At 51.5% G+C, this 13,428-nt stretch overlaps 1 protein-coding gene across 3 annotated transcripts in view; it reads right to left on the bottom strand.

Annotated features, from left to right (window-relative positions):
- CORO2B (coronin 2B) overlaps positions 1–13,428 on the bottom strand; it is a 151,377-nt gene that overhangs the window by 81,251 nt on the left and 56,698 nt on the right. For all 3 annotated transcript variants that reach the window (XM_031668545.1, XM_031668544.1, XM_031668546.1), the window contains exon 2: positions 1,480–1,680. In XM_031668545.1, the coding sequence (XP_031524405.1) occupies positions 1,480–1,680 (201 nt within the window). The remainder of the gene's footprint in view (positions 1–1,479; positions 1,681–13,428) is intronic.

A 13,428-nucleotide genomic window follows, 5' to 3' on the forward strand; every position in this document is an offset into this window, starting at 1 on the left:
CTTTGCGAGGTTGACCAGCAGAGTGGATAACTTTCCCAAAAAAGTAACCAAACATCCTTAACATGTTGTGTGGTTCACTAGAAGCTTCACATCTATTATCTCACTTAAGGCCAACATGGCAGATGTAGACAGAGGAGGATTTCTGATCCTGCTTTTACCATTACAGGAAAATAAAGGTCAGAGAAGTGAAGTGACATGCGCACGGTCCCAAATCTGGCAAGTGCAGAACCCAGACCTCCCACCACCAAGTGCACGCTCCTCGGACCTCTCTGTGCATCAGGTTCTGTCCTCAGTGTCCCTGCAGCTGCCCCTTTGGTGGAAAGGAAGATCTGGTCTAAGCCTTTTCCAAATCTGTGCTCCCCCACTGTGGGTAGGAGAGACTGGAAAAATCCATCCTCCACCACCAGCTGACAGTGAATTTTGAGAACCAAGGCTTCCTTCCACATGCACCTCTTCCTCCCCCTGAGCGATTTGGCGGAGGGTGGGAGTGGGGATGAGTCAAGCTGGGAAGGGGGAACTCAGCCATAAACAAGTGGGACTGACAGCAAGCACTTTCCCTGAAGCGCGTGACCTCCCACAGGCCTCCAGGGACTCCGCCTGAATGGCTTTGGCTTAAAAATTTCATGATCTAGGCTTTGCAGATTTAATCTGTTATATTCACGTAAGCGGCTGCAGAAAGGGGAAATCTTTAGCTAGGAGGTGGAGGATGGGGAAGAAGGTAAATTATTTCCAGTCTCTCAGTGGAGAGCAATTTAAAAAAAAATGAGTGGGCCGGGCGCAGTGGCTCATGCCTGTAATCCCAGCACTTTGGGAGCCGAGGTGGGCAGATCACCTGAGGTCAGGAGTTCGAGACCAGCCTGACCAACATGGTGAAACCCCATCTCTACTAAAAATACAAAAATTAGCCGGGTACAGTGGCACATGCCTGCAATCCCAGCTACTTGGGAGGCTGAGGCAGGAGAACTGCTTGAACCTGGGAGGCAGAGGTTGCATGAGCCGAGATTGCGCCATTGCACTCCAGCCTGGACGACAGAGCAAGACTCCATTTAAAAAAAAAAAAAAGTGTATAATTTTTGCAGTTGCTCAGTGTATAATACTTATGGCTGGGTCTCCATCCCTTCTCGCTCCAAACCAAGAGGACACTCAGGACACAGAGTGATAGAGCTAGACCTGGTCTTGGACATCAGAGTGTCCCACTCCTTCAGGGAATGAAACCTTGTATACACCAAGGGAGTGGCTTGTCCAAGTGCACACCTTTAGGCAAGCTCTGGAAAGAGATCTCAGGTCTCCCAGATCCAGGGCCTGTACTTGTTCTGTTGAATCTCAGGAAAATCCTGGAGAAGGCATAGCCACTAGATGCTTGATGAGGAAGTAAAAGGTAGGAACTCAGAGAGAAGTAGGGTCAACAGGCCTAAGAGAGACCAAGGAGGGCTCCTCTGCCCTGGAGCTGCCCGTGGAGTGAAGGTAGGGGCCACCTACCTGCTCCAGGGGGATGACGAGGAAGGAGCCGCCCCCTGCGCTCTCAGTGACGATGGCCAGGAAGCGGGCGTTGACGGCACAGAAGTGGTTGTCATGCACATTCTTTGTGATGGGGATCCCATCGAAGCAGTGCTCCCGGTTGGCCACCTTCCCGTAGACATTCCGGAACTTGGAGCTACGGTATTGCGGACGCCAGGACATCTGTAAGTGGTCAGGAGAGACAAGGGTCAGGCTGGGCCCTGTGCCATGAAGGGCCTGGGCTGGGCTCTGGGGGGAGGGAAGCTGCGGCTCAGACGTGCAGCAGGTGAGCAGGTCCTGGGTCCCCCGTCAGGAAGAGGTGGAAAGGAAGAAGCATCCAAGAATTTGGGCACACTCACAGGCCCAGCCCGTTCTAGTGGGTTTAATCTTTGAATAAAGTCTTACAAGAACAAAGATTGGCATAGGGGCTTTTGGTACACAGGCCCACCCCACTTTCTAGAAAGGCTGTAGGGTCCTTTTACTACCCAGGAACCTATCATGTGATAGAGCAAAGCAAGAACACAGACAGACTCCCTCCTGAGTATCCGGAACTGTGCTCGGTTCAGTATGGGAGGTGCGGACAGCAGAGGCCAGTGTTCACCAAGATTGAGGACAAGGCCCACAGCAGGAGTGGGGTGGGGAGATGTCTCTCCGTGTGCAAGAAGGCAACCCCCCACCCACTGTCATCCCCTCGGATTATCTAGCATTTCTAATCCACAGGTACACCCTCAGAAATCTCTGAGTCCTGGATGTTATCATCACATCATCAGGCACAGAGAGGTTAAGTGACTTGTCCAAGGCTACACAGCTAAGTAGGGCCATGAACATAGGTCTCCTGACTGGAAATCCGAGACTCCTCCTATGCCAGATTACCCATTGAAGCAAGGTTTCTCAGCATGTGGCCCACAGATCACCTGTATCAAAGTCATCTGGGGTGGGGGAGGTCGCTGGGCTTCCTATGTCATTCGTAAGACATGCTGATTCCTGGGTCCCAATCTAGACCTACTGAATCCAATATTTTGAGGATGCAGCCCAGGAATCAGTACTTTTCCATCATAGCTAGAGAGTCTCATGTGATGACAAAGCACACGATTAAAGCGATCTGGATTGCTGAGTCACTACATGAGGCACTGCTGTCTTGGAGCACTTACAGAATCCATAGCAGACTATGCATGAGTGACAAACTTTTGTTATATAAGCCGCTATGATTTTGGAGTTAATTTGTTGTTACAGCATATCCTAGCCTGTTCTAACTGATATACTTTGTACAGTTTTTTGTTTGTTTGTTTGTTTCTTTTTGTTTGTTTGTTTTTGAGACGGGGTCTCCCTCTGTCACCCAGGCTGGAGTGCAATGGCGTGATCTCGGCTCACTGCAACCTCTGTCTCCCAGGTTCAAGTGATTCTCCCACCTCAGCCTCCTGAGTAGCTGGGATTACAGAGACCCACCACCACGCCCGGCTAATTTTTGCATTTGTAGCAGAGACAGATTTCACCATGTTGGGTCAGGCTGGTCTTGAACTCCTGACCTCAGCTGATCCATCTGACCCGGCCTCCCAAAGTGCTGGGATTACAGGCGTGAGCCATGGTGCCGCCCAGCCTACATCTGATTTAAATCAAGCCAAGAGCTAAGTCACAAAGGCCTCTTTATTGAAGGAGGAAGTTCAGAAACCAGAAGGAGAATCCCAGGGAAGTCACTCCTCACCTTCAGGCAAATCCTCTTCCACCAGTTCTCTGGGCCCCAACCCCTGCCTCTCCACCACCTCTTCTCCACTTCCCAAGGTTGCCCTCCATCCCACTGGGCCAGTCTCCCTGCTCTCTACTCCTCCCTACTTCCCTGTCTTTGCCCACGCTGTGTCCCTGTCCCTCCTGCCTTCTCTCTCTGCTGACTCTCTGTTCTGCCCCAGACTGTCTGGATAAAGTCATGCTGGAGAGGCAAGAGCATTGGCTGGGAGGCTGGTGGGTCACTGCCCTTTCCCCTCCCCAGGCTGACTGTGTGACCTCAGGCAAGCCCCTCCCGTCCCCAGGCTGACTGTGTGCCCTCAGGCAAGGCCTTCCCCTCTCCTCCCCAGGCTGTGTGACCTCAGGCAAGCCTCTCCCCTCCCTCCCCAAGCTGAAGGGAGAGCAGGCAAGGCTCTCCCTTCCCCAAGCACTGGCTCCTCATCAGGACACCAACTATTCCCAAAGTGGGGTCCCAGGTGGTCCTTTACATGTTTACAGAGATGAAGTTAATTTTAGCCAGTCATGCGTTTATTTTAAATTGCTTTAGAAAAAATATAACTTGCGTGTCAAATCCATGGTTTCACAGATACTACTGCTAATGAGGCTAAGTTTCAAAAAGTGAATCAATTCAAAGAAAAATACAGTATGAAAAATATAGTATGGGTGGTTGGTGGACCTGGCAAAAGTTTAATCTGAAGTGAGGACACTAGGTATTGCTCTGCCTTTTCCACGCGGAACATTCTCGATGCCACAGTTTCCACACAAGAGAAAGGAGGTGTTGAGCTTGCTCACTCCAACCTCCTCTTCCTTGCCAGTGCAGTTCTAGCTTGGAATGTCTTCTCTGGGCAGCCAACTCTCAGCCTTTAAGGCCCGACTCACTCTGATCTGCATAGCCCACAGTGACCTCCTCAGAATCCGCAGACAGCCGGCACCTCTCCCCGGGCTCCTAGTCTAGAGCTTGTCCTAGCCTCTCCCATCCTGGGGGTGTGTCGCTGCTCTGTGATGGCAGGAAGTGATACCAGGGTCTTCTGAAAGGGACTGAAGACTACCGTGCACTTTTCCCAGGCAGCCTAGGTGAGTCTTGGAGGCCATGGGGAGACCTGCTGGGCAACTGACTTGGTGGCAGGCCCAGCCCATCCATGAAGGGAGTCCAGCTTAGTGGGGAGACAGATGACACAGTTCAGCATCCACCAGAACCCAAGGCTCAGGGAGCCACAGGGATGGCAAGTTCTGTCTCCAACCCCAGCACAGCCTGTGGCTGGGCACCGGGGATGGTCTGCACAAGGCCTGTTTCTAGACTGAGTGCCCAGTTCTGTGCTCTTCCCAGTGCAGACTTCACCGCAGGCTCTCCCTGGGGGACAACAAGGGGAAGGGTCACAAGAACTGGACTGAAAGCCATGCAGACCTAGATTCAAATCCCAACCCTGCTGTGTGACTTGGGCAAGTCACTTAACTTCTCTATGCCCCTCCATCTACTCCCATATTAAAGAGGCTAGCGGGCATGGTGATAGGCACCTGTAATCCCAGCTACTTGGGAGGCTGAGGCAGGAGAACTGCTTGAACCCAGGTGGCAGAGGTTGCAGTGAGCCGAGATTACACCATTGCACTCCAGCCTGGGCAACAGAATGAGACTCCGTCTCAAAAAAAAAGAGGCTAGGCCGGGTGAGGTGAGTCACTCCTGTAATCCCAGCACCTTGGGGGGCTGAGGAGGACAGATCGCTTGAACCCAGGAGTTAGAGACACTAACCTGAGCAACATGGCTAAACCCTGTCTCTACCAAAAACATAAAAGTTAGTCAGGCATAGTAGTATGCGCCTATAGTCTCAGCTACTTGGGAGGCTGAGGTGGGAGGATGGCTTGAGCCTGGGAGGTAGAGGTTGCAGTGAGCTGAGCTGCACCACTGCACTACCCGCCTGGGCGACAGTGCTGAACCTTGTCTCAAAAAAAATAAATAAAAAAAATAAAGGTGGCTAATCATCCCCATCACCTCCAAGGGCTTGGGAGGAGCCAATGCCAAGCTGCTTGCCATGTGCCCAGCACAGGACATGCTGACCTGATAGGCTCTCCTGAGCCCACCCGGCAAAGTCCACACGTACCCCAGGTTCCCCAGGTGGAGCGCTCAGCAGCCCGCAGTTTCTGTGCCTGTTTTCCCATCTGACTTCACCTCTTCCTCGTCCACCCTCCCCCTTCTCCTTTTCCCTGCTCCTTCTGCTTCCTCCCACTCTCTGCCCTTCTTTCCTCTCTCTCCCATCTCCCCATCTCCCCAGTCCTCAGGGTGTGGACACAGGAAGGAAGCATCTGTGGTGAAGGCTCTGGTGTGCACACTTGTGGTCTTCTTGAATGACTCCTTATCTATCTCCTGTTGCCCCCACAGCCCAGCTAGCACTTCTGAACTGGATGCTGCATCCCAGGGGACCACAGCGCTCAGGCTCGGGGCGAGCAGGCATGTTCTCCCACTGAGCATGTTCCCCAGGGATGGGCCTGGGCAGGCCCTAGAATGAGGCAGGCCTGCTTCCTGGGAAGAATGGAGAGTGTCTGTCTCTCAGCAAGCCTGGGCTGGCCTCTCCACCATGCCGGGTAGGCTGGGGCTGGATCTCCATGGAGATTCTCTCTGCTGGGCCTTTGGAAGGGCCAGGGGAAGGGAGGTCAGGGGCTGCTGTTGATCAATGGCTCCACATCCCTGGGCCTGGAGCTCCATGCCGCGTGAACCTATGCACAGGTGTTCACACAGGACCCTGAGCTGGGAGTCTGCAGTCCTGGCTCCGCGCCCCATTCAGACTCCTACTGACCTTGGCAAAGACATTTTGCTGCTCCAAGCACCAGCTGCTCCTCCCCCTCTACCTCAGCCCTTCTCTTTCTTTCTACTTCTGTGGAATTATGGGAAAAGAACTTGCAAAAATCATGACTCCTGCCTCCTTATTACTTCCTTAAGCATTTCCTACAAAGGAGAGCAATTTCCTCAGCACATCACCATCATCGCATCCAAGAAAACTGACCATTCCTCAATACCATGTAATGCCCAGTCCATGTTTACATTTCCCCCAAATACCTTCTACAGCTATTTTAGTTTCTGAACTAAGATTCAGTGAATCCTAGGTTCCCGTGTTGCATTTGGTTGTGAACTCTCTTTTGCCTTCTTTAACCTAAAATACTCCTAGCACTATGATTTTTTTTTAATGGCATTGCCTTTTGAAAGATACCAGCTCAGTCGTCTTATAAAACGTTCCAAAGATTTGTCTCATGATGCTTCAGGACATTGCTAAAGTTGTTCCTGTATCCCTTGTAAACTTTAAGAGTCAGGTCTAAGGCCTTGATTTGATTCAGGTTACAATGTCTCCATTATTAGTTACTTGGCTTAGGTAAAGCATGAGAAAGGAGAGGAGAGGGCAGAGGGAATGTGTAAGCACACACTTGGTCTGGCTGGTGGCAGTGAGGAGGCCACCTGGCCAGTGCCAAGGGTTTGTTCTGGAAGGTGATGGACAGAGGCTGGAAGGCCAGGCCAGGCACCAGTACACACTGTGGGCCAAAGCTGGGTGTCTGCAGAAGGATCTGCATTACTAAGGGGCTGACCTCATCCCTGCCGAGACCTCAAAGGGAAATCAGTGGGGGCAGCCAAGAGGTGACCTGAAAATCTGGCCCTTTGCCTTTACCCCTGAAGCCCTGCCCAGATACTGGTAGATTCCCCCTGACTGGTTCTAGTGAGAGCAGAACACACTCTCTCTGAATCTTTTAGGACAGATGAGCACAAGACACAAGATTGGGACATACTGGTTTTGAGACTGGTTTTCAAGATTGGTTTTGAACTCCGTAAAAGAAAGGACGTTCTTAATGGTTAGAGCTGCCTAACTTGGAAAAAGAAGCAACCCTGATAGGTAATGAGCTTCCTATCCCTGGGGGGAGGAGGGGTTTCAAGATTGAGGTGGATGACCTCCGACCAAGGACGATGTGGATTTTTTTTTTTTTTTTTTTTTGAGACGGAGTTTCGCTCTATCGCCCAGGCTGGAGTGCAGTGGCCAGATCTCAGCTCACTACAAGCTCTGCCTCCCGGGTTCACGCCATTCTCCTGCCTCAGCCTCCCAAGTAGCTGGGACTACAGGCGCCCGCCACCTTGCCCGGCTAGTTTTTTTTTTTTGTACTTTTTAGTAGAGACGGGGTTTCACCATATTAGCCAGCATGGTCTCGATCTCCTGACCTCGTGATCCGCCCGTCTCGGCCTCCCAAAGTGCTGGGATTACAGGCTTGAGCCACCGCGCCCGGCCGACGATGTGGATTAATGAGTGGAACTAGATCGCCTTCCAGCCCTGAGATAATAGAGTTCCTGTACTTTATTAAACACATGATGTTGGAACAGAGAGGAGCTTTGAGGTCTACCATCCTGGTTCTACCACCCTCCCTGGCTGGGGGTCTTCCTCCTCTATATTTCCCTACCCCAGTTGGGTTGCTGTGACCCTGAATGACAACAGCTCTTACATGGCAATAGCCACCTCCTCTTAGGGCGTCCCACAGAGCTGATTAATGCTTGGCACTTATTTCAAGCTTTAGATATGCATGTTTTCTGTCTCCAGTTACTGGATTGTAAGTTACCAGATCATCCAACTCCTTCTGGCCCCTGCACAGCCCCACCCCACTCCATGCCTGGTTCAGGGCTCCCTTATAGCTGAGCCTCATAGTGACTCTGGCTGAATCATCTCTCAGTACAGTAGAGGGGCAAGAGCCAAGGTCAGGCCCAAGGAGGTGCCTCCTTCAGGGAACTCACCCTAGGGCTGTGACTTCAGCCTGCTGAGGTTTTGCATTTTATTTTCAGGCTGATGTGCTGCCCTTGCCCACAGGATGAGGGGCTGGTCCTTACCCTCCCTCAAGAGCCCTCCCTCTACCATGTTCTTCCTTCTGGTCATGCAGCCCTGTCTCCAATAGGCTCCCTGTCACCAGAATATCGACGCCTCGGAACCCAGTACCGCTGTCAGGCTGAGGTCTAGCGAGTCCCTTGCTGTTGACAGCACAGAATCAGCAAGGGGCCAGTGCCTGTAGAACCACCCTGAAAAGCCCAACCGCAATCATGATCCTCTCCAGACACCACCTCAGTCAGCCCCGCTGCTGTCCAGCAGGCAGAGCTAGGCAGGTGCTACAATCCCATTTACAACATAGAGTGTCTGTGTGGCTAATGGAGGAGTTAAGAGACTTGTCCAAAGTCACAAGCTATCAAAATGGTGTAGCCAAGACTTCAGCCAAGAACTTCTGACTCTTAGTCTACTTCTCTTTCCAATACAACACACATCTTCTCCTCCTTCAGCCTCTCCACCTCAACTCTTACCCCTCCCCAATAGCTCCATAAATCCACGGCCCTACACAAAAGTGTAAAGAAACTGTATAGCAGGAAGGGTTTTAGGAGTCAGAAAGAATCCTGTGGTTTCTATCTTGGCTCTGCTACTTGTTAGTTGTACGACTTTGGACTACCTACTCAACCTGTCTGAATATCAGTTTTCTTAACTGTAAAATGAGAATAATGTCATCCAGCTCACTGGATACAATGAAGTGACCAAATACAAATTCCTTGGCAAAGTGTCTGGCCCAGGACGGGTGCTTGCTACACACTAGCTCTACCCTCTCTCCTTCTCCTGTGAGGGAGAGTCTCTGACTTCAAATAATCAAATGTTTACTTGAGGAGGTCAGGCTTTGCCAGGAGGAGGAGGACAGGGCTGGGCTGGGCTGGTCTGAGGGTCAGGAGAGGGAGGGAGAGGTTCTGGATTCCAGATGTGCACAGCTGCTGGGCCTGCTCCCTGGCAGCCTCTCCCTGGGCCCAGGGCCATCCTGGTCTCCCTCCCAGATGGGGAGGGCCCGGAAGGAAGAAGTATTCATTTTGCAGCTAAATGGCCCTTATAGCCTCTCAAGAAATGTAGGATAGCATTTTTTCCTCTTCTGAGATAATCCCTATGTATACTCCACATGGAAGCAAATTGTATCCTGTCCTCGGATCTCAAAAATGATTTATTGTGGACAGCGGGTGCATTTTCTAGATGATGACATGAGCAAAATTTAGTTTTTAACTGGAACACAAACATGTAAGAGAGCACTTTTTTTTAAGTTTCTGACTCAGGTGAAGGGGCAATGTGGCTACATTCACATCAAAGGGCTGGGAGTAAGCCCTCTGGGAAAGAGCTGTGTAATGTGGGGAGCCCAGGAGACCTCTCAGATCTGCCCTGGTAGCCACCATGGGGCAGCCCATCACGATATATGACAGAGCCACTCCCGGGTCATGGGCTGTCAGAGAAAGACTGGCACTTTCCACCTTGTTTGGTCACTAGCTGTGTGACCTGGGACAAGCCACCTTCCTTCTCCGGGCTCAGTGTCCTCTTCTGTGATATGTGGGTATCAACTGACCTGGGTCCTGGAATCTGTATGAGGATGGAACATGAGAACACAAGAGAAAATCACGTGGCACTGTCATGAAGGAAAGACACGGTTATCAACAGCTCCATCTCATCCACAGCATTCTGGGTCGTGAGGGAGAGCTGATCATCTGTTCCTCCTCCACCCAGGAAGGCTGGACACACAGGAGGAACAGAGTGAATATTTCCAAACTGGAGGAAGCAGAGGGAACCAGCCCACAGTCCCGAGGGGCTCGCCAGCCTGGGCAGTAATTCCCAGTGGACTTCAAGCTTCAGTGTCCTCCTCTGTAAAATGAGAAAGCCAAACAGACAATGGGAGACGCATGAACTGTGCCATTTCCCTGAGCATAGCATCTCTCAGACCCCTGCCCTGACCATTTCCAAACTTGGTTATGCATCAGAATTGTCTGGGAAATGTGTTATGAAGGCATGGATCTGTGGAACCAACATTTGGGAGTATCTCCTCTTGCCTGTGTACCTTAGAGTAGGCTGAAACTGCACTGTCCTATATGGTAGCTACCAGCCACATGCAGCTGTTGAAATTCAGATGAATTAAAATTAAATGGAAAATTCCTCCTCAGACTAACCACATATCAAGAGCTCAATAGGCACATGTGGCTAGTGGCTACCATATGGGACAGCAGAGATTACAGAGCCTTTCCATCACTGCAGTGTGTTCCATTGGACAGCACTGGGAGAAAAGACATCAATTAGCTCCTAAAAGTCATCAGTTAGCTACTAAAAGTCCTAAATCCTGGAAGACAAGAATCAATCCAAACCGCCACTCCTGGAAGTTCCTGGGTGGGGTGTACAGGGACTTAGGAAGGCTATAATTTGGAGTCACTCCACTGTCTTTCTCTGCATCTCTGGCAAACATGGAATTCTTGGGTTCCAGACCAGTTCTCCCACCAACTCACAGGGCCTCTCGGGCAAGCCCCTCATTCTTCTCACCCAGGAAATGGGAATTCCTCCTCGCCACCCAGCTCTGTCCTGCCTCCCTCATGCTATCAGGGAGCGGATCAAAGCCAAGTGGGAACAGGCAGGGCTGGGACGGCGCCTTCTCCACAGTCTCTAGAGGGGAGGATACGCAGCATGCATCCACCACCCAGTGCAAGCCCAGCCAGAGACACGGTCTATTCTGTACCAGGCCTCTGCCCCGAATCCCTGCATCCTTTCCTGCTCCGGTGAACAAGGCCGGACATGTAAGGAGAAGGCTGTAGCCTCCTCTGCCTCAGTCTCTTCAAGACAGCTTCCCACCTCCCCCAAGACGGTCACTGGGAAGTCTTTCCCGAGGCCCCCAGATTTCATGCTGTGCTCCCCCTGCTCCTGGTTCACCACACTGACAACAACCAACGTGTGTTTAGTGCTCACGATGAGCTGAGCATTTTACATTCATTATATCCTACAATCCTTAAAATAACCCTGAGAAACGGGTACAATGTTTATCCCCATTTCCAGACGTGACTGGGTTTGTCCAGGTCACTGAAGTGGAGGAGCTGGGATCTGATTCAGACCTGTCACCGAGGTCTCTCCTTTACTTGTCTGCTCCCCAACTATCCTGGCTGTTGTTGCGGGCAGGGACTGCACCTCATTCCTCCCATTTTTCCGGGCTTCCCATTGGGCCTAACATCATCTTGATAAATGGTTACGAAATATACGAGTGAGGGAAGGAATCGGAGGGCAGGGACAAGGAAGAGCAACCCAGGTCTTTGCCTCAGGGCCTACAAAAGTCCCCTTGGAGCTCCAGATCGCGAACCTCGTCCATCCCCATGTTCACAGGACCAGATCCCACAATATTCACTCAGCACAGAGAGCCAGGAAAAGGAAATGTCTGCCTCCTCTGGGCCTAACTTTTCCTCCATGTGGTCCTGACACAAAAAGGCTTTGAAGGAACTGTATCCTGTCAGAGCAGAAGAGGACTCACAGGTCCCCTAAATCCAGCCTCTCATTTCAGAGACCCAGAGAGGAGGAGCGACTCGTCCAAGGTCACACAGTATTGTCTCTGGATGGCCGGTCCACACTGCAAGCTTCCTGCCCTGGGGTGGTAGAATCTGGTGCCGCCACCTCTTCCCTGCAGGCAGATCCCATGGGAGTCTATCCGGGCAGGCAGTGGCAGAGCAGAACCCAGGCCTGCTGGGAAGGATCCACGCTACGCTGGGGTTCTGAGTTCTGTGTTTCTCTGACCAGGCAGAGAGGGGCGGTGGAGCTCAAAACACAGGCCCAACAGATGGTTTCTATTTGCAGCCACTGAGGCTGGTCTGTGCCAGACTCCTGACCTATTTTGAGGAACTGAGGGCCCTGCTGGCTCAGAGATGGCCTCCAACTTGCACCCCCTCAGCCCAAAGTCTGGCAGGAGATCAAATGGGTGGTTCAAGTCCAGTGGGGAGAGGAGTGAAGGTGGAAAACCTTTGAAAATGAGGCCAGCGTGGATGGTCTGCAAGCTCGAGCTCCAGGGAACAGGTCCTTGGAGTGTGAGCCCCAGATCATCTGCCTCAGAATCACCTGAAGTGTTTGTGGAAATGCAGGCTCCTGGGCCCCACTTCCAGCCTGCAGAATCACACATTGTGGGAATGAGCTAGGGAATGTGCATTTTAACCAAGCCCACCAGGTGATTGCTGTTTGGGATCTCTGCTGTTCAATGGACCACCTGTGGACCAATAGCACTGGCATTACCTGGAAGCTGGTTAGAAATGGAGAATCCCAGGCCCCACCCTTGACTCAAATCAGAATCTACGGTTGAACACGGTGTGGTCCAGGTGGTTCACACAGATGATTAAATTGAGAATCACTCTCCAGCTCAGTGCTTCTCAAACTTGCACGTGCATCACAATTACCTGGTGGGCTTGTGAAAACACAGATTGCTGAGGCCCATTGTTTCTGATTCAGGAAGTCGAGGGTGGGGCCCGAGAATCTGCATCCCTAACTCATTGCCAGGTGATGCTGAAGCTACTGGTCCCGGAACCAGACTTTGGTCCCTGAGCGGCACTGCAAGGAGCACTGGGCCCTCTGAAGCTTCAGCTCTGTGACTTTGCATCTGTCCCTTTACCTCCCAGTTCCTCCATCAGAAAAATGGATATAATTCATGTTTTTCCTAGGATGGTTAGGAGGATCTAGTGAAATAATACTGTGTGTGAACGTGCTTTGCTAACCATGACTGCTCAACAAAGATTATTTTATCAATCAATCTGCACCTTCAAAAGTGCTTTGGGTTTGCCCTTGACAACCACCCTGCCGGCCAGCGAGTGAGTAAAAGAGCTGGGCCTAATGCATCCCTCGAGGGCTTTCTTCTGTATTTCCAGACTGTCATGCACAAGATCGTGCACACAGCAAGTGCTTAATAAGGGCTGGTGGAATTCAACCCAGGACTTCTGGTTTTCAGCCCTATTCTCTTTCCACAGCAGGTCCTACTTCTCACATCCTCCTTCATGGCCTCTAGCCTCTTGGTAGGCGAGGCTGATCAACTTTTTTAAAAGGCTGTTTCATAGTCAAGGCTAAAGGCTGAGCTGGGGAGATGCCAGGCACAGCTGCCACTGCCGAGGCTCCCTGCCTGTGACATGCCCTGACCAACTCTCAGGATAACTGGGATCCCGTGTTCAGAGTGCCTGGCCTGGTCCCTGGTCCACAGACCAAGACCTTGCTCCCTGTCACCTGCCAGTGCAGAAAAAGATGGACTGATAAACTGTCCCCAGGGGAATATGGTAACTGGTGATGGGCCTTCCCTTTCCCAAGAGATAATCTATCTACATTACAGCCAGGGGATGGCATGGAAGAGAAGGACCGTCTGCTGGCTTTGTTGTAGTATCTCTGTTCAAATAAAAAGAGGCCC

Source organism: Papio anubis, chromosome 7 (genome assembly GCF_008728515.1).
Source record: "Papio anubis isolate 15944 chromosome 7, Panubis1.0, whole genome shotgun sequence".
In the NCBI taxonomy this organism is placed as follows: domain Eukaryota; kingdom Metazoa; phylum Chordata; class Mammalia; order Primates; family Cercopithecidae; genus Papio; species Papio anubis.